The sequence below is a fragment of the Suricata suricatta genome, chromosome 9, assembly GCF_006229205.1.
Source record: "Suricata suricatta isolate VVHF042 chromosome 9, meerkat_22Aug2017_6uvM2_HiC, whole genome shotgun sequence".
NCBI classification, from domain to species: domain Eukaryota; kingdom Metazoa; phylum Chordata; class Mammalia; order Carnivora; family Herpestidae; genus Suricata; species Suricata suricatta.
Genome location: NC_043708.1, coordinates 63,554,638 through 63,574,035, shown reverse-complemented (window position 1 = coordinate 63,574,035; position 19,398 = coordinate 63,554,638). Strand labels below are relative to the sequence as shown.

Below are 19,398 nucleotides of genomic sequence, written 5' to 3'. Positions count from 1 at the left end.
CCCACATCGGGCACTGACCCTGCTTGGGATTCTCTTTCTTCCCCTCCCCTGCTTGTGCACGCACACTCTCTCTCTCTCTTTCTCTCAAAATAAATAAACATTTAAAAATTGATGGGAAACTTTTCACTCTGTGTATGTAGAGAATTGCCACTATTCTTGTTCTGTTTGGGTTCCTCCATCTTTGCAGTGGTCTTGTTGGTATCCTCCCTATGCCCTATGTTGTTTTTTCCCTCCATACCAGACACTTTCCTGTTATTATGTCCTCTGTTTACTTAGATCTTGGTATCTGTGTACAATTGCTTAAAGACCCTTTAATTCACAGATTTCAGTACCTTGTTGCTTCCCTCACACACTTAAGTTTATTTATTTATTTTGAGAGATAGGGAGGGGCAGACCAAAAGAGGGAGTGAAAATCCCAAGCAGGCTCCAGCTGAGCCTGACCAATGGGGCTCCATGTGGTGCTCTGTTTCGAACCTCAAGACCATGACCTGAGCCAGAATCCAGAGTTGGTGTAACTGACTAAGCCACCCATGCATCCCTTCCCTCCCACATTCTTTGTGTGTGTCCCACTTGCTACTAGTGATTGTTTAGTTTTAATTTTATTTAAGTAATATCTACACCAAATGTGGGGCTTGAACCCATGAGCCCAAGACCAACAGCTACTCTTCTGACCTAGCAGTTAGGTACCTCACTACTAACGTTTTTGAACCTCAAGTTTTCTTTGTTTTCTTTATCACTCAGAAATCATTCCCCAAGTCTTTCAGGTCAACCTAATAGATGTTTTTTATTTATTTGTTGCTAGCCTCTGCCTTAACCCTCTGTGATATAACTTTAGACACTTTTTTTTTTTTAAACTAGACTTTTGAAGGGGCCTACTAACTAGCCTTTTCTCATGCATGCCTTATTTCTTACCAATTTTTCACATACACTTCTGGGTTGATTTACCTGTCTAACCTCATTACTGAGTTCATTATTGCCAGCATATAATCCCTAAATATATTATCAATTAGTTCCTGATCACATTGTGCTCTCTTGCCATGGAAACCTATATGTGCAATTACATTTCCTTATGTCTTTTGTCCTATTTTCCTGGCAAACCTTTGTTTCCTCTTCCAAATTTTGCTTTGACTTCATTCCTGTAGCATTTTTGTTAGGCTCTTACATAGGCTTGGGTACTTCTTCCTCTCTCTTCCACATATATACTTAAACACATACACACAATTTTACAAATTATAATTGTACCTCACAATAATTCCTTGAAATAGGATCTAAGTTATTTTGTATTTCTATTTTTGGTACATAGCATAGTGTTCAGCACCTATACAATAGAGGGAAAATAGTTATTAAATAAATATGTGCTGCTAGTTTTTTTTAATGAGGATTGGCTCTCTTTCTAATAGGTTTATAGTTTTCTGTTTCCTTGTATTCTCTGCCTGAGGGTTCTGTATTTCTATGTGCTGAAAATGAGAAATAGGTTTTATAATTCTCCCCTCTTAGGAAAAAAGTAACTTAGAGACTGAGTTAAAAACAGAACCAAGGGGTGCCTGGGTGGCTCAGTCGGTTAAGCATCCGACTTCGGCTCAGATCAGATCTCACGTTAGTGGGTTCAAGCCCCGTGTCAGGCTCTGTGCTGACAGCTAGCTCAGAGCCTGGAGCCTGCTTCCGGTTCTGTGTCTCCTTCTCTCTCGGCTCCTCCCCTTCTCATGCTCTGTCTCTCTCTCTGTATTAAAAATAAATAAAACATTAAAAAAATTAATAAAAAAACAGAACCAAGGATGATTTATAGTAATACTTATTTAAACACCTTTCCCAGATGAAGTAAATCAATATTTTTATGTTTTATTCACAGAGAGTGATGGATTAACACAATATTTGAGGACAAAAATGACATTAGGGGCATCTGGGTGGCTCATTTCGTTGAGTGTCTTGACTCTTGGTTTTGGCTCAGATCTTGGAGGTTTTTGTGGGGTGAGCCCCATGGTGGGCTCTGCGCTGACAGCGTGGAGCTTGCTTGGGATTCTCTTTCTCTCCTTTCTCTCTCTCTGCCCCTCTGCTACTTGCTCTCTTTCTCAAATAAGTAAACAGTAAAAAAAGAAAACATTAGAAAACAAAGGTTGAGAAAAATATATGAGTGATAGATGTAAAGCTAAGAACAGCCAATTCATTTGATCATTGGCAAATTTTTCAAAATTTTAGCAATAGAATAACTATCAAAGCTTGAGAACTAGCATAGAAAATGTTTTCATAATATATTAAGTGAAAAATAGCACATGTTCGGTTAGCTGTTATAATTTCTAACCTGATACTTTGTTAAATTGTTAACAATGGATTTCTGTTTTCTATTATAGGTTCAAGCAATAAATGCAGGAGTGTTTTTCTTTAGATGCACAATATGCAATAATAGTGATATATTTCAGAAAGAGATGTTGAGAATGGGAATTCATATTCCTGAAAAGTGAGTACCATTTAGCCTCTTGACAAAAATGATAATTTAAATGTAGGATTTAATAACAGTGGAAATAATCTTTTATGTATGATTAAAATGATGATAAATAAGCAGCCATCTGAAAAGGGGAAATGTAAAGCTGCCTCCCCTCTTCCCCCCCCCCGCCCCTCACCTCCTCCTTCCCAAGAACTCCCTGCTAGTTCTTGAGAGCAGGGGCTGTGACTTGAATGTCTCATTAATTGACTTACAGTCTCTTAATACCTCAGTATGTATAATATTAATTGGTTGACTTATACCCAAGTGTCATAGACTTTAAAATGGCATGTATAAATTATCTAAGAGAATCAAGATGTGACTTAAAGTGTATAAGAAGGATTTTCTTAATACTTAAAAAGGAGGAAATAATGGCACTAAACTTGAAATTTAAAAATTAGAAGTGAAATATTAGGAAAAATGTAGATTTTAGAAAAATTTTTAATTTCTCATTTAACCTTTGAAAATTCACTTTGAGAATAACTAACTATAGGATAAAATGACACTAATAGATTTATATCTTAAAAATAGTGATTAATCCTAAAAAGCAATTTTTTTAACCTTGTTTCCAAGTATGTGAAAAGTTTCTTTTATATTCATTACCAGTCCTTTAATGTAAAACTTTAGTTCGAAGTGAATTTTATATCCTTAGAGATGCATCTTGGGAACTAGAGGAAAATGCTTATCAAGACCTTCTGCAGCGCTATGAGCATTGTGATGTCCGAAGATGTCGTTGCAAAGAAGGACGAGACTACAATGCACCTGATAGGTATATTGGGAAGTCCCGTTGTGTTTAGTGTCCTTATTTAAACGTTGGTTGAGGACATAGTTTTCTAGTTCATGAAATGTAGTTTTGCTCTCAGGATGTTTATTTATGTATTTACAATTTTTTTTTTAATGTTTGTTTATTTTTGAGAGAGAGACATACAGAGTGTGAGCAGGGAGGGTCAGGGAGAGGGAGACACAGAGAGAGGGTTAGAGAGAACTGTCAGCACAGAGCCTGATGCAGGGCTCAAACCCAAGGACTGTGAGATCTTGACCTGAGCTGAAGTCAGCCACTTCACTGACTGAGCCACCCAGGCACCCCTTATTTATTAAAAGCATATTTACAGAGAAAGTATGTCTGTATAGTTGTAACTTATTTCTGTTGTGTGTTTACTGAGTCTTCATTTTCTACAGCTGCACTGTCCTATATGGTAGCTACTAGCCACATTGGCTTTTGAGCACTTGAAATATGGCTACTCCAAATTGAGAAGTGTTTTAAGTGTGAATACACAGTGGGGACTTACTGTCTTAATTTGCTAAGCCTGCCATAACAATAGAAATTTATTTTCTCACCATCCTAGAGACTAGAAATTGAAGATAGAGGTATTAGCAGGTTTTATTTCTGCTGAAGCCTCTCTACTTGTCATGCACGTAGCTCCCTTCTAACTTTGTCTTCACATGATTGTCCCTCTGCCTGTGTCTTAATGTTCTTTTCTTATAAGGACACCAGTCATATTAAATTAGGGCCCATCTATATGACCTCATTTTATCTTAATTATGTCTTTAAAGGCCCTATCTCCAAATACAAACATAGTGAGGTATACTGGGTTTTGGGACTCCAAATTCTGAATTTGGAGGGGACACAACTCAGCCCATTACAGTAAGACAAAATTAACTTAAAGTATCTTATTAATAGCTTTTTATATTGATTACATGTCAAGCAAAATCATATCTTGGAAATGTTGAAATTTATTTCACCTGTGTCTTTTTATCTTTTCAATCAGATTACTAGGAAAGTTTAAATGATTTGCAATGTGTTTCTTTTGGATGGCACTATTAAATAGCTTAGTTTAACTAAAATAATCTAGCAGTAGTCTTCTGGATCATTATAAAAAGGGTTTGGCATTTTAAATTTATTGATTATTTTTTCGTACTGTCACTAGATACAGGCCCTAATCCTAATCAACATCATTTTGTGCCTTCTATGTAAACTATACTGTGTTGGATACTAGAAATCAAGAGTATCTTCATTTTTTAAGATGCAGAATAAACAGTAACAAATCCAGTTTGGTGAAATTTATGGAGTATATTTCAATACATTTTTAATCCCTGTTATGGAATCTTACTTAACATGGCAAGCTGAAACTTTAAGTGCAAAGCAGAATATTTGGGAACCTTGTTTTTCATAGACCGTGATTTAGCTGGGTAAGATACCTCTAATTTGCAAAAACTCAGCTGGTGTCTTGCCTGCTTTGAAAAGTTTCCCTAAGCAGCTCTTAACCACTCCTGATTTCCCAGTCTGGGCTGGGCTTTTTCTTTTGTGTGCATGTTACAATATAATTGATATTATTTAAATTTGGTTTTTTTTTTCAGTAGACTAAAAATTATGTAAGGGCAGAGATCTTATCAAAGATGGCAAATGTTTATAGTCTTTTTTTTTAATTTTGATGTTTGTTTATTTTTGAGAGAGAGAGTGAGAGAGAGCACACACAAGAAAGCAGGGAAAGGGTAGAGAGAGATGGAGACAAAGAATCTGAACAGGCTCCAGGCTCTGAGCTGTGAGCACAGAGCCTGATGTGGGGCTTGAACTCATGAACCGTGAGATCATGACCTGAGCCAAAGGCAGGCACTTAACCAACTGAACCACCCAGGTGCCTCTCAAGTGTTGTGTATTCTTATGTGACTGGTGACCCTAGTTACTCATTTGTACACTAATAATAACCCCTCTAGCGGGTTGTGATGAGGCACAGATGAAATGATGTATATAGATGTGATTTGTAAACAATAAGGTACTTTACATTTTTTTCTTTAAGCTTATTTATTTATATTTTTAGCGGGGGGGCGAGCATGAGCAGAATCCCAGATAGGCCCCACATTGTCAGTGCAGAGCTCAAACCCACGAACCATGAGATTATCACCTGAGCTGAAGTCAAGAGTCAGACGGTTAACCAACTAGCCACCCAACTAAATCAAGCACTTTAGATTTCTAAGAAGCAATACTTTCACTAATACTGATATTTTCTAAATTTATTCACCCAGTTAGTAGTTACCAAGCTCTCTTTTCTTTCCAGCAGTTATTTGAGATTGCTATCCCTTCTCATTTCTCCTGGGACAAAATACCTGCCATTTGAATGCTTTTTCTGACAATCTCACTCCCTCAATCTAGTGATAGGAAAGCAGTTTTGCTGAAAGGCACCATGGTGTAGTAGTTGAAGCATGGGGCTGAATGAAGCATGGTAAACTAGCCTTAATGAGGCTTATTAGCAGTGTAAATTTAAGCAAGTTATTTACTCATCTATGTCTTGGTTTCCTCTTCTTTAAAATGAAGGTTAACAGTGGTTTTCTCTACCTTTTAAAATTATGCGGATTAAACTTTTCATATAAAGAGTGAGAACTGGTACTAGTGCTCATGTTAGCTGTCCTTTTTTTTCTCTTCATCATCATTTGGCAGAACTCTGGGGAAGTTAGTGAGAGACACACTATAGACCTATATCCACACAGAGAGAGACTGATCTATACCTACTGGAGGGGAGGTTTTCCAGTTGCCTCTCTCACCTACACATCCACACACTCAAGGAATATGTATACATTTTGATTCATTGAGGGTGTACTCATCCAAACAAAAGTAGGCCCCACACCACAACCCACACCCACACCTATACAGAAAACACACAAATCACACAGCCTAGTGGGGAACATGGGGGTGAGGGTGGGGATGGGGGTTGAGGGGAACAAATAAGAGAATTATGAATATGGGCGAGATAGTAAGCTCTGGATCTGGCTGAGCCACAATACTGGTGTCTGAACAGTCTTTTGTAGGAAATAATTCCTCACATTGAATTGGAAAGGTAAAATAATCTATTTACTGAATGTTTCTTCCTTGTCGGACACACGTGGCCATAGTGGTTTCCAAATACAAAAGAAATTTTTTCTTTCTTAAACCTATTCTTTCTAGTGTCTGTATTCTTGTGTATGTGCATGTACATGTTGATATTTAGTTTAGGCATTTTAAGTTAGTGAATATTTAGAGGAGGAGGTTACGAACATAATAAATGAAATAGAAAAAAATGTAAAGAAAAAGTAATGTAGTATCAAAGCAAATAATCGATTTTTCCTCCTTTTTTTAGAAGGGCTGGTTATATGTGAGGCAGACTATATGGCCTGTGGCAGTGCTGGTGGTTGGAATTAGACCAGGTTAATACCAAAACGTAAACATCTGCTTCTCTTTATGTCCTCAGCAAATGGGAAATAAAGCGCTGTCAGTGTTGTGGTTCTAGCGGAACTCATTTAGCTTGTTCCTCATTACGATCATGGGAACAAAATTGGGAGTGTTTGGAATGTAGAGGTATTCTCTACAATTCAGGTAATATTTTGTAATTTTGAATAAAGATGTTTTTTCAAATGTATATTATTGAAAAATTTCTTTCTATATTTCTATAATGCTAACATAGGGTTTTAAATCTGCAGAGGATTTCCAAAAAGCCAAGAAGCATACATTACCCAACACTAATAATGTGGGAATAACTGATTGTTTGTTGGAAGAATCGTCACCTAAATTACCTAGACAGTCACCTGGAGCCCAGCATAAAGATCTACTGAGGTACGTATTTTGAATTGGAGAAAAATAGAAAACTTTTTTTTAAAGTAAGCTCTGTACCCAATATGGGGCTTGAACTCATGACCCCAAGATCAGGAGTCTCTTGCTCTACCAACTGAGCCAGCCAGGCATCCCTATAAAATTCTATTTTGCAAAAAATTACAATAGGAGGTAGCTTCATACACCTAGCATATTAGGTGATCTAAGTATTCTGGAAGAGTGGGGTTTTTTTCTTTTTTCTTTTATGTTTATTTTTGAGTGAGGGAGTGTGAGCAGGGGAGGGGCAGAAAGGAAGAGGGGGACAGAGAATCCAAAGCTGACTCTGTGCTGACAGCAGATAGGCCGATGCAGGGCTCAAACTCACTAATCCTTAGATCATGACCTGAGCCACAGTCAGACACTTGACCAACTGAGCCACCAAGCATCCCTGAAGGAGGTTTTTTTTGTTTTGTTCTTATTCTTGTTTTAATATTTATTTATTTTGAGAGACAGGGGAGGGGGAGGGGGCAGTGAACGAGGGAGAGAGAGAATCCCAAGCAGGCTCCAGGCTGTCAGTGCACAGCCTGACGTGGGGCTTGAACTCACAAAATGTGAGATCATGACCTGAGCCAAAATAGTCAGAGGCTTAACCAACTAAGCTACAGAGGTGCCCCTGAAGAGGGTTTTTTAAACTGTAGGACCAACATATGATCATGAAAGTCAGGGCAACTAGCATGGCAAAAAGAAAAACAGGATAAAATAGAATGTAAAATACCAGATTGCATTGCACATAGAAAATATGTATATGAAATTTATTGTGTACTGAGTCATGATGTCAAATACAGATTATAGATCATTTTCAAGGTAGTTTAAAATATGAGGTATACCATGTTACTTTGTTAGAAGGGAGGAATCCTACTTACTATAGATACTATTTTTTTAATTATCATTTGCTTAACGTATGTGCTCTCAGTGTCAGAGGTCTAAATGTCACATCTTTAGAAAGTTTAAGACATACTTTATAAATATTATTGTATTGTATTAATACAAATATTTTCCTACCTGGTTCGGTTCACCCCTTCCTTTAGGCAACCTGGTGGTCCCCGGCTTGCAGGAGGTCACCATATTGATGCCGAACTTAGCACAGACACCCGATTGGCATAACGCACTACAGCCCAGAACTCCTGTGCTCACGCCATCCTCCTGGCTCAGCCTCCCTCCTGGCTGAGACTGCACGCACACCCCAGCGTGCTCAGCGATGCTTAAATATTTTCATAAGAGCAAAATAAGTAACATTAAAATCATTCATAAACATTTAAATAAGACTAGAATTACAACTTCATTCTGTGTCCGGTATTTATTCAGCTGAGGTTAAGATTTTTAAGTATATGTAACTTTGCAAAGGAGTTTATAAAAAAAAGACAAAAGTAACATTAGTAGCTAAACATGATGAAATACTTTTTGTTAAAGATAGTATCAAGTTTAAACTTAGAAAGAAAAGAATTTCTGTGAAAATATTTGATAACTAGATTTATAGATAGAAATGGAACATGAAATACTATTCAAAAAGTAAAGAATTGCTGTTTTAAGATACCACTTGTGTTAACTGAAAATTTGTTACAATTGTTTTATTATTATAAACATAATATATTATAATAACATTATATTACTTTTAGTATCAAAAAAGACATTCACCTTAGTTTTAAAAATTTTAATATGTAGGTGTCCAAAATGTTACACCAGGGAAGTTTGAGTCCTCGCTCCGTGGTTTAACATCGTATTCTACAAGAATAGCATCGGCATCTCCATTCCAGGCAGGAGCTAGACATGAGCCTGCTAACACGAAGCCGTACTTCTGAAGGATAGTCTTAATTCCCAAGAGACTGGTTTCCTGCAGCTTAAGTTAATGAATAGAGGGCTTTGTGAAGAAAAAAAGCAAAGACTGACCCACATTGGCACATTGTAATTTTTTAGGATGAGAAAAATTTATACTTGATGTAGAAAGATGATCCATGGACATCGCTCCAGACAGGAATATTCTGAGTACATTAATTCTAGGTACAGATGGAGAAATTGAGGTGAGGAACAATTGAGTCAGTCCATACAATTGCCTGGAGGTCTTATCAAGACATGGATTGCTAGGCCTCATGCTTGGAGGTTCTGATTCCGTTTACCTGCCATGTGGCTCTAGAATTTGCATCTCTAGGGCACCTGGCTGGCTCAGTCAGTGGAATATGCAACTTCTGATTTTAGGGTTGTGAGTTTGAGCCCCACATTGGGTGTCAAGATTTTAAATTTAAAAATAAAATCTTGGGGAAAAAAAGAATTTGCATTTTTAACAAGTTTCCAGATGCTGTTGCTGCTGCTTGTTTGGAACTACACTCTGAGAATTACTGGTCTAGACTAAAAAGTATGATTTAAAGAGTTGTGAATTGTGTTTATAATAGCTCTACTGTTAATTTTATGATTAAAAATATATTATGTAATCTCTTAAAACTGTGATTTTCTCACAGAGTAAGCAAAGATTATATTCAATCTATTTTTAAAGGATCTCGTGAACTTGAAATACACTTAAGCAACTGTTTATTATAGCCATTGGCAAGATGGTGAGATTATCAGCTTCTGACTCTTATATCTGAATCTATTGGTATGATCATATTTGAAATAAAGATCTATCAACATTCTCATAAATCATTTATGACATTACATTTTAATTTGGTACAAAATTGGGGAAGAAGTCAAGAATTTATAATCAAATCAAAAAACTGGTGGTACCTGTTGTGTACTTTTGGGTGAGAGTTGGGGAAGAACTTACTTTTAATATATTTTTCTGTTTTTTTTATTGGCTATAGTAACTGCTTTGTCACATGAAGTACTTTAGAATACTTAACCTTTATGCTTAAATTCATGTTTTATAGGCAAGGCAGCAAATTTAGAAGAGATATATCAACAATAATAATGGAATTAGGATTTCAAATTAAAAAAAAAACTAAAAGACTATGGATTAATAAAGCCAATATCTGGAGTAGTGCCTTAGATGGATTCAGAAATCAAAACTTTAATCCTTCATATACAATCGAAATAGCATATGTTAATGAAAATGATAGTTTTGGAAGAGAGCATCCTGGATCAAAGCAAGAATTCCTAAGTCTCTTAATGCAGCATCTTGAGAATTCACCAATATTTGAAGGGTCCTTGTCAAAGAACTTGTCTCTAAATTCTCAAGGTAATTGTTTTATTTATTATCATACCTACTGAAGATACCATGTATAAAGAAAGAGATGGTTAGAATTAATATTCAGTTCCTGCGGTTGAAATATATAGTTCACTTTGTTAATAAAGTACCAGATGAATCACAGAAAAGAAGAGAAGGGGGAGTAATATTATTAAAAGTAAATTTTATAGTGAAATATTTCTTATTTAAGAATATTCTTAATTTCTTTATAGCAAATATCCTCCTTGGAGTGGGTTCATAATTAAGTATAAATTGTTAAAAATGTACTGTATATTCTAATATCATTTGAATAGAGTAGCCAAGTGGAACAGATGATTATTTGAGCCCTTCTTGTACACATATTTGGAATTTGTAGATAGGATGTTTCTTCACAACCTAGGATTTTTATCACTTAATATTCTGGTCCGCACATAATTTTTTAATTTACTTTTGCTTTCAAGGATTTTTTGTATGCAAATATGTATATGATACTTTCCTGTATTCTGCCAAGGAATTAAAACTTGTATCTCAGAAGATGGTTAAAAAACTTTTTTTAAATTAAAAAAAAGCGTGGTTAATTCTAGCATTTTTTTAAAGGAGCTATATACACTTGCTGTAATAGGAAATTTGAAAGAGAATTCTCATCTTATTCCATTTGAATTTCCTTCTGTATATGTCATAGAACTTCCTCACTGTTGCCTGAATCATCATTGAAATAACTGAGAACTACCAAAGTTTATTTGTACTATACGCACTACACAGAATTTAATTCTAAACTCCTTTAAAAAAAACAAAAAGCAACAACAACAAAACTCTTCAAATAATTGGTTATGTTAACTGAAGACAGTTTTGGTCCAATGAATGAGTGCATGAATTCACAAAATCTGAATTCAGTTTTGCACACATCTACTTCAGTAGTTTTATATTCTTAGATTAATTATATAGCCCTGACTGGAACTCAATTCTTCATCTGTGAAATGTGACTGCTCACACATTGCATATAAAGTTATAATTATAATATTGTTGTATTCACAGTGTTACCTATTAATAATATGCTCAGAACAATGTTAAGGAAAAATTTACATGGTATCTTTTTGATTTATCAAAGTAGCTACAACATTCTATTTATTTTTGTTTTTATTTTAACTCAAGTTAGTTAACATGCAGTGTTCTATTACTTTCAGGTGTACAGTATAGTAATTTGGCACTTCCATGCCTCTCCCTCTGCTCATGACCAGTGCACTCCTCAGTCCCCATCACCTAGTTAATCCATCCCCTCACGTGTGTCGCCTTTGGGAATCATCCGTTTGTCCTCTACCCTTAAGAGTCTGTTTCTTGATTTGTGTGTGTATCTCTCTCTCTGTTATATTTTTTCCCTTTGCTGGTTTGTTTTGTTTCTTAAATTCCACATATGAGTGAAATCGCATGATTTTGTTTCCGAGTTATTTCATTTAGCTAAAACATTTTAAATGATAGTTTCTAAAATGTTGAAATCTGTGATTACGTGGTAAGATAGCATATACTGTTGGAAGTAAATTTATGCCATTGGAAGATGATTTAGCACTCTTTATCAACAACCTTAAAAATGTTTATATCCTTTGAATTACTAGCATATGTAGTTTATAGTGATCAAAAAATCAAAGATACATAAATAAGAATATGGAAGTAGATGTTGATTGTAATACTGTGTCTCATATAATTGAAAATGTAACTTAGCCAAATAGCCAGTAATGAGGTGGTTTACATTGTAACACATTTGTAAATTAGTCTTAATGCATTTATTAACTAACTAAATTTGAATAATTTTGAATAACAGAAAAAGATTACAATATAGTAAATGAAGAAAGGCTAAAGTCAAACTTTTGTGTATATAGTAATATGCATGAGAAATATATCAAAGTGTGCACACCAGTTATGGTGATAGGATTATAGGTGATTTTTGTATTAAAGGTTTTCTGTATTTACATTTTTCTATTATGGGTTATTTTTTATTCAGAAAAATATATTTAGGTAAGATCTATATTTTATACATGATTCTAGTTTCTGTGAATTAAGTTATTTTACATTTATTTAAGTAAGTTTGGGATATTTTTAATTTTACTGTATATGTATTCATCATATATGATGATTATCTTATAGTAATAAAGTATTATATCTGACATATTTTCATCTGTATTTACAGCTTTGAAAGAGAATCTTTATTATGAAGCTGGCAAAATCCTTGCCATTTCTTTGGTTCATGGTGGTCCTTCACCTGGTTTCTTTTCTAAAACCTTGTTTAACTGCCTTGTTTATGGACCAGAAAATACCCAACCAATTTTAGATGATGTTTCAGACTTTGATGTGGCACAAATGGTAATCAGGGTAAGAAATACACTTGTTTATTAAAATAAAGACTATATTCTAGTTATATTTGAATATAAGTGATGGACCTATGATTGAATAATACTTTGTATGGTAGTTAAGGGGTGTCATTAATAGTTCTGTTCACCAGCAGAGTTCACAACCAATTAAGAGATGGATGTTAAGGTCAGATAACTAGAGATCAAACGGCCAGACTTCATGTTGATAAAACCAATTGGATAATAAGACTTTGGTCTGTGGTCAAAATGGCTTGTTAACACTCCTCAGAATTAGATGGATGTATCTACCTGCCAGAGACAATATAAGCCAGGCTTCTTATTGCCTGATAGAGAACAGATGAAAATGCACTTTCCTACAGGCATATGGATCTAAAGAGAGCAAGGACTTGGCTAGCCAGTCAAAAACCTTACTCTAACTCCTACAGGGAGATAAGAGTGATAGGTAGGGAGAAGGACAAGGCTGAATTTCTTCTTTATGGAAACAAGTGGGGAGACTCAGTGTTTCCACCCAAAAACAGTTATGATTTATTGAGTGCTGTTCTACATGTTAGCTATACAGACACAGTTTCACTATCAAATGCCCTATAAGTATCCTTGCTTACATACATGTTACTGATTTGGCAACTAATGGAGACAGTGAAAGCCATTCAATATTTTTTTTCCTTTAACCTCCTTCCTGCTTGAGCCTACCCCCTACTCTATCTGTTGTCTCAGTTAATAGGAAGTATAGTTTAAGGTTTAAAAGCAAATGCTCAGAAGTCAGATTTTAATTCAGAATAACTGCTATAAACTGTGTAACCTTGGGCATATTAGTTAATCTTGGTAAGCCTCAGTTTTGAAACCACAAAGTAAGCAACATGGAAGTCTGTCTTTTTTTCATCCTAAAGTGGTAGTTTAAATTAACCTTTTAATTCTTCAATTTATTTTTCCTTTTTTCCTCTTTACTAAAATATGTACTTTATTATAACTTCATTGTCTCAGCTTCCTCTTTCCTAATCATTTCTTAACTTCTTGTAGTCAGGCTTCTGTTCCCAGGACCATTATCCCAAGTTAGCTAGTTTTGTAGCTGATCTCCAGGGATATAAATCACCATATGCGAAGTCTTTTCTTTCTCATTTCCTCCTTTTGTAATCACCACTGTCTGAATTCATCTCTACAGTTTTCTTTTTTTTTTAATGTTTTTATTTATTTTTGAGAGACAGAGAGAGACAGCACGAACAGGGGGAGGAGCAGAGAGAGAAGGAGACACAGAACCGGAAGCAGGTTCCAGGCTCCGAGCTAGCTGTCAGCACAGAGCCCGATGCGGGGCTCGAACCCACAAACCGTGAGATCATGACTTGAGCCGAAGTCGGACGCTTAACTGATTGAGCCACCCAGGCGCCCCTCTACAGTTTACTTGAATGTTTACTTCTTCCTACTCCTGAAACTTGGGGCATTTTTTAGTTTTGTCTTAACAATCCTCACTCTGTGCTATTTGGAAACCTTCTCCTTGCCCATAACCTTTCTAAATGATTCCCAGATCTGTGTTGTTGAACCCCTAGACTTTTATATCCAGATAGTATCTGAGTCTTGCTGGCACACTGAGCCCAGTATGTTTAAGAACTATTTTTTCCCAGAATTTGTTTTTTTGCCTGATTTTTCTTATCAAGAGATTTCTTATTTCCATGCCTTTCTGGAGAATAGGTCTTTTTCATTCTTCCATATTCTATTTATCAGTGTGTATCAGGTCATCTGTCTCTAAAAGTGGCTTATCTTCAGCCTTTCCTTCTTATTTCTAATGCACTAACTGTACCAAACTCAAATTATGTCTAGACTTAAACACTTAGGATATTATTCTAATATTCTTACTCAGGATGATTCTTTCAAAAGTACAGTTTTGACCACATTGCTTTCTTCCTCAGGAATTTTCAGTGACTTCTCATTGCCTATTGAACAAAGTTCAGGCTCTTCATTAGAGCATTGAAGACTTTCAGCCCTCCTCATGGCTTTATCTACTCCTGTTTCTTTGTTCCTATCCATATTCGTTCATTCATTTAGTCAGCAAGTACTTATATACCCTATACTAGTTCATCACTGAAGAGAGAATAGTGAACCAAAGTCCCTGCTTCCTTGAAATTTACATTTTAAGGGAGGACAGAAGATAAGCACATAATTATATACAATACTGTCATGTAGTAAAATGTATTATAAAAATAGTAAAACGGGGCTCTTGGGTGGCTCAGTCGGTTAAGCATCTGACTTTGGCTCAGGTCATGATCTCATGGTTTATGAGTTCAAGCTCCACATCAGGCTCTGTGCTGACAGCTGAGAGCCTGGAACCTGCTTCAGATTCTATGTCTCCTTCTCTCTCTGCCCCTCCCCCACTCATACTCTTTCTTTCTCTCAAAAATAAACATTAAAAAAATAAGTAAAACTGAATAAGAGAGGAGACATGTTTGGGGTGTAATAATTTGGAGCTTAGGCTTAGCTTCTCTAACAGAGACCCCAGTAGATATCCATATCTCTAAAACTTGTTATCTAGATTTTAGTGTAGAGTTTGACAAATTATGGATATAGGGGAAGTCTGGCCTGCTGCCTCTTTTGTTACAAATAAAAGTTTTACTGGAACACAACCATATCCATTTCCTGTTGTGTGTCTGTGACTGCTTTCAAACTACAGTGGCAGAGTTGAGTAGTTGCAACAGACACTGTATGGTTCCCAAAGTATAAAATGGTCTCTGGCCTTTCAGACGGCTTCTTGTTTTAGTGGTATAGTTATAACCTACCACGTCATCTAGGGAATTGGACTTCCTCCTCTCATTGTGTAATCACTTAAGATTCTGTCTTCATGAAGGCTGCTCTAAAAGGAGGAGATAGAAATAGAGTTCAGAGAAATTTGACACTCCCATTCCATTAGACAGCTTTTAATCACATAGAGCCACCTTGAGCTGTAAGGAAGTTTGGCTATATGCCTAAAACTCAGGGGTTGGATTGGGTTTGGGGGCATAAGGTAATATTTACCCAACTATTAGTCTCTGAATATGAAAGTAGTATTTTGATGAAGGTAGTCAGGAAAAACTTCTGGGATTTTGGCAGAGATCTGAAATGAATGAGGGAAATCATGTAAATCTCTGGGAAATATTTTTTTGGAAAGAAGAAATAAAAAGGAAATTTTCTATTCAAATAAACTACTGATTGCTTCCTATTGTTTTTTTTTTAAAGTTTATTTATAGCGAGGGAGGGGAAGAGAGAGAGAGAATACCAAGCAGGCCCTGTACCATCAGCACAGAGCCTGATGCGAGGCTCCATCTCAAACCACGAGATCATGACCTAAGACAAAATCAGGAGCCGGACGATTAACCGACTGAGCCACCTAGTCACCCTGACTGCTTCCTATATTTAATCTTCTTTCCCTGAGTAACTTTGTTAAAGAGCTAACCTATATGGAAGTGTCTGATGCATAAATGATCAAGAACTTCTTTGTTTATATTGCTCCCTGAACTACTCTTTTGATTCTATCCCTCTTTTTAAAGTCTTACTTGATACTGCCTCTTTTATGAAATCTCAGGTTCTCTCATTTGCTCTCTCCTGCTATTTAACTGTTTTGTATCAACTAATGCCTCCTATGTAAATAAATTTCTATATTAAAGTGGCATTATACTCTTATGTTTCTTGAAAGCAGAAATTTGCAGTTTATTAACTAGATTGTCATACATTTATTCTAGAAAAATAATTCTTGATATACTTTCACTCCACTCTAGTGTTCTCTAGAATTAAGTATAAAGTATTCTGTCATTTGAAAAATGTAAGTATCATTCACAAGTAAATAGGTAAACTGGGTATATTTTCTTCATTATGTTTTTCATTATAGGTAAATACTGCAACAACAGTGGCTGACTTAAACTCAGTAGTAAATGAATGCTATAACTACCTAGAGCTTATTGGGTGTCTAAGACTTATAACATCAATAAGTGACAAATATATGTTGGCAAAAGATATACTAGGTTACCATGTAATTAAGAGAGTCCAAGAACCCTTTGAAAGGTAAGTTGTTTTATATGTGATTCTCTCAAATTACATGTTTAAAGTGATTGTCTTAAAATGAGAGATTTGATAAAATTTTAAGCTATTTTAACTAGTGCTTTAAAACTAATGTCTTAAGGATAGTTACTATTTTAACCAATTTGTATGGAATTGTGTAAATGGCTGATGCTTGGGTAGAAAAGTCATCATCTCAACTAATTACTTATCTAAATAAAAAATATTTTAAAATTCTTAGTATATAAGCCAACTATTGCATTTCTACTCATTAATTTCATAACTTTATTGAGCACCTGTTGTCTGCTGGATAATAAATACTAAGCATTCTTTGATTAACAAGGTAGGTGTGAGTTTTGCTCTTCATTAGCTTAGAACAAACTTCAAACTTCAAACTTTTCTAGTCACCCTTAAAAGAAGCTTGAAAACTTATGGTTGTTCTCACATTTTTTCTATTCTCGTAATATAAAATACATATGAAAGTAAGCAGACTGGTACACCATGTAATCACCACACAGATCTAATAATTATCAGTCAGCCTGTGGTCAGTATTCATCTATGTTTGTTAAACATAGACAAACATAGTTGATGTGTTCAAAACCATTATACTTACTAGCCTTACTAAAGTTCTAAATTGTCTCCATGTTTCGCTATTGTAAATCTTTTATTTCTTTTGAGGTTTTTTTTTTTTTTAATGTTTGTTTATTTTTGAGAGAGAGAGTTTATGAGCATGAGTGGGACAGGGGCAGAGAGAGAGAGACTTAGAGTGGGCTTGGAGCTGACAGCACTGACCTAATGTGGGGCTTGAACTCAACAAAACCATGATATCATGACCTGAGTTGAAGTCGGACACTCAACTGACTGAACTATCCAGGCACCTCCTCTTCTGAGTTCTGATGTTGACCTTAATGTTCTTTGATAGCTTTCTTGCTATATGGTATAATGAGGTATGTTTCAGGCTCAGTTTTGCTTTTTGGACTAAGGAACCTTTGTTTCTTTGAATGAGGAATGGTATTTGAAAAGTATAATCTGGATGCTAGGGATGCTTTCTGCTACAATTAGTCATTGTTTTTAAGCCTTTTCATTGGAACCAAAGTAGGAAATATAGGGCTGTTTTGGTTTGATTTCAGTTTCAGCTTTTTAAGGTAACAAACATCTTGAGTTCTACTGATACTTCAAATTCACTACTGCAAGATTTTTAACTTTTTCTTTGCTCCATATGAAGAATCTTAGTTATCAGATAGGAGAGTTAAAGTATGAAATAATAACTCACTTGATTTATTCCACATTTCATAAAAAATAGTCTCAAATAACATTACCAACATTAGGGGTGCCTGAGTCGCTCAGTTGGTTGAGCGTCCAGCTTTGGCTCAGATCATGATCTCGCAGTTTATGAGTTCGAACCCCACATCCGGCTCTGTGGTAACAGCTTGGAGCCTGGCGTCTGCTTCTGTGTCTCCCTCCCTCCCTTCCTCCCTCTCTCTCTGCCCCTCCACCATTCGTGCTCTATCTCTCTCTCTCTCTCTCTCTCAAAAATAAACATTAAAAAAAAACCCTGAATAACATTACCAACATTATCACAAATAACATTATTATTGGAAACAGGTTAACATTATTTTTCTAGAGCTGTGTAGTCAAATTACTGTATTTTAAAAACATTTGGAATATTTATTGTTTCTATACTACTAACTGAATATACATTTTGTTTTCTTTTTATATTCAGATTTTTAATTATTATTTTTTAATGTTTATTTTTTTTGAGAAAGAGAGGGCGATGCGATCTCACCACTGTGAGATCATGACCTGAAATCAAGAATCAGATGCTTAATGGATTAAGCCACCCAGGCTCCTCTCTTTTTTGTGATCTTTAAAAATTTTGTTTTATTTTAAAATAATGTCAAATATTTGCATGGTTCCAAAGTCTAATGTATAATGAAAGTATATTGAAAGAACTCAGGGGCACCTGGATATCTCAGTTGGTTAAGTCTGACTTGATTTTGGCTCAGGTTCATGAGTTCAAGCCCCTCACCAGGCTCTGCTGACAGCACAGACCATACTTGGGGTTCTCTCTCTCTCTGCCCCTGTGCTCGCTCGCTCTTGCTCTCTCTCTCAAAATAGTTAAAAAAAAGAAAAGAATTCAGCTTTATAATACCAATGTATGCAGAGAGGTATAGCTTTCATCTTTATCACATCCACTTTTCATCCACTTATGAAGTAATCATTTTAGTGACTTTCATTATTTATCCTTCTATTATTTGTGGGGTTTTTAAATTATAGCAGATAAATATTTGTGTGAATATGTACTGATTTCTTTTATTAGGTAAATAGTAACATACCATCCACTCTTTTTTCTAGTCATTTTTTTAAAATTGGCAATATATCCTGGAAATCAGTCCACAGTGGCGAATACTTAAAGTTTTAGAACCTATATCACATGGCCTTTTACTCTCTGTCTCTTATAAAGACACTTGTCATTGGATTCAGAGCCAGCCCAAGTAGTCTAGTTAGGATAATCTCAAGATCTTTAATTAGACCTTTTTTCCAAATAAGATCACATTCATAGATTCCAGAAAATAGGATGTAGATAGACTTAATGGGGTGGGGTGGGGGGAGGACTCCATTCAGTCTACGTCAGGATGATTGACAGCATTGGGGTTTATTTCTGGCACATCTCTAGAGCTAGAGCATGAAAATGAACTTGGGAATTTGCACACCTGGTACAACTTTTCCTCTGCAAGTGGTTTGTAGAAGGGTGGTGGAGAGG

General features: G+C 35.6%; 1 protein-coding gene across 4 annotated transcripts in view; it reads left to right on the top strand.

The window, feature by feature from the left end:
- The window catches only part of G2E3 (G2/M-phase specific E3 ubiquitin protein ligase), a 61,674-nt gene that overhangs the window by 36,023 nt on the left and 6,253 nt on the right, over positions 1–19,398 (top strand). For all 4 annotated transcript variants that reach the window (XM_029952688.1, XM_029952685.1, XM_029952687.1 and 1 more), the window contains 7 exons: positions 2,349–2,455; positions 3,132–3,248; positions 6,703–6,827; positions 6,932–7,064; positions 9,959–10,266; positions 12,437–12,618; positions 16,468–16,640. In XM_029952688.1, coding sequence (XP_029808548.1) covers positions 2,349–2,455; positions 3,132–3,248; positions 6,703–6,827; positions 6,932–7,064; positions 9,959–10,266; positions 12,437–12,618; positions 16,468–16,640 — 1,145 coding nt within the window. The remainder of the gene's footprint in view (positions 1–2,348; positions 2,456–3,131; positions 3,249–6,702; positions 6,828–6,931; positions 7,065–9,958; positions 10,267–12,436; positions 12,619–16,467; positions 16,641–19,398) is intronic.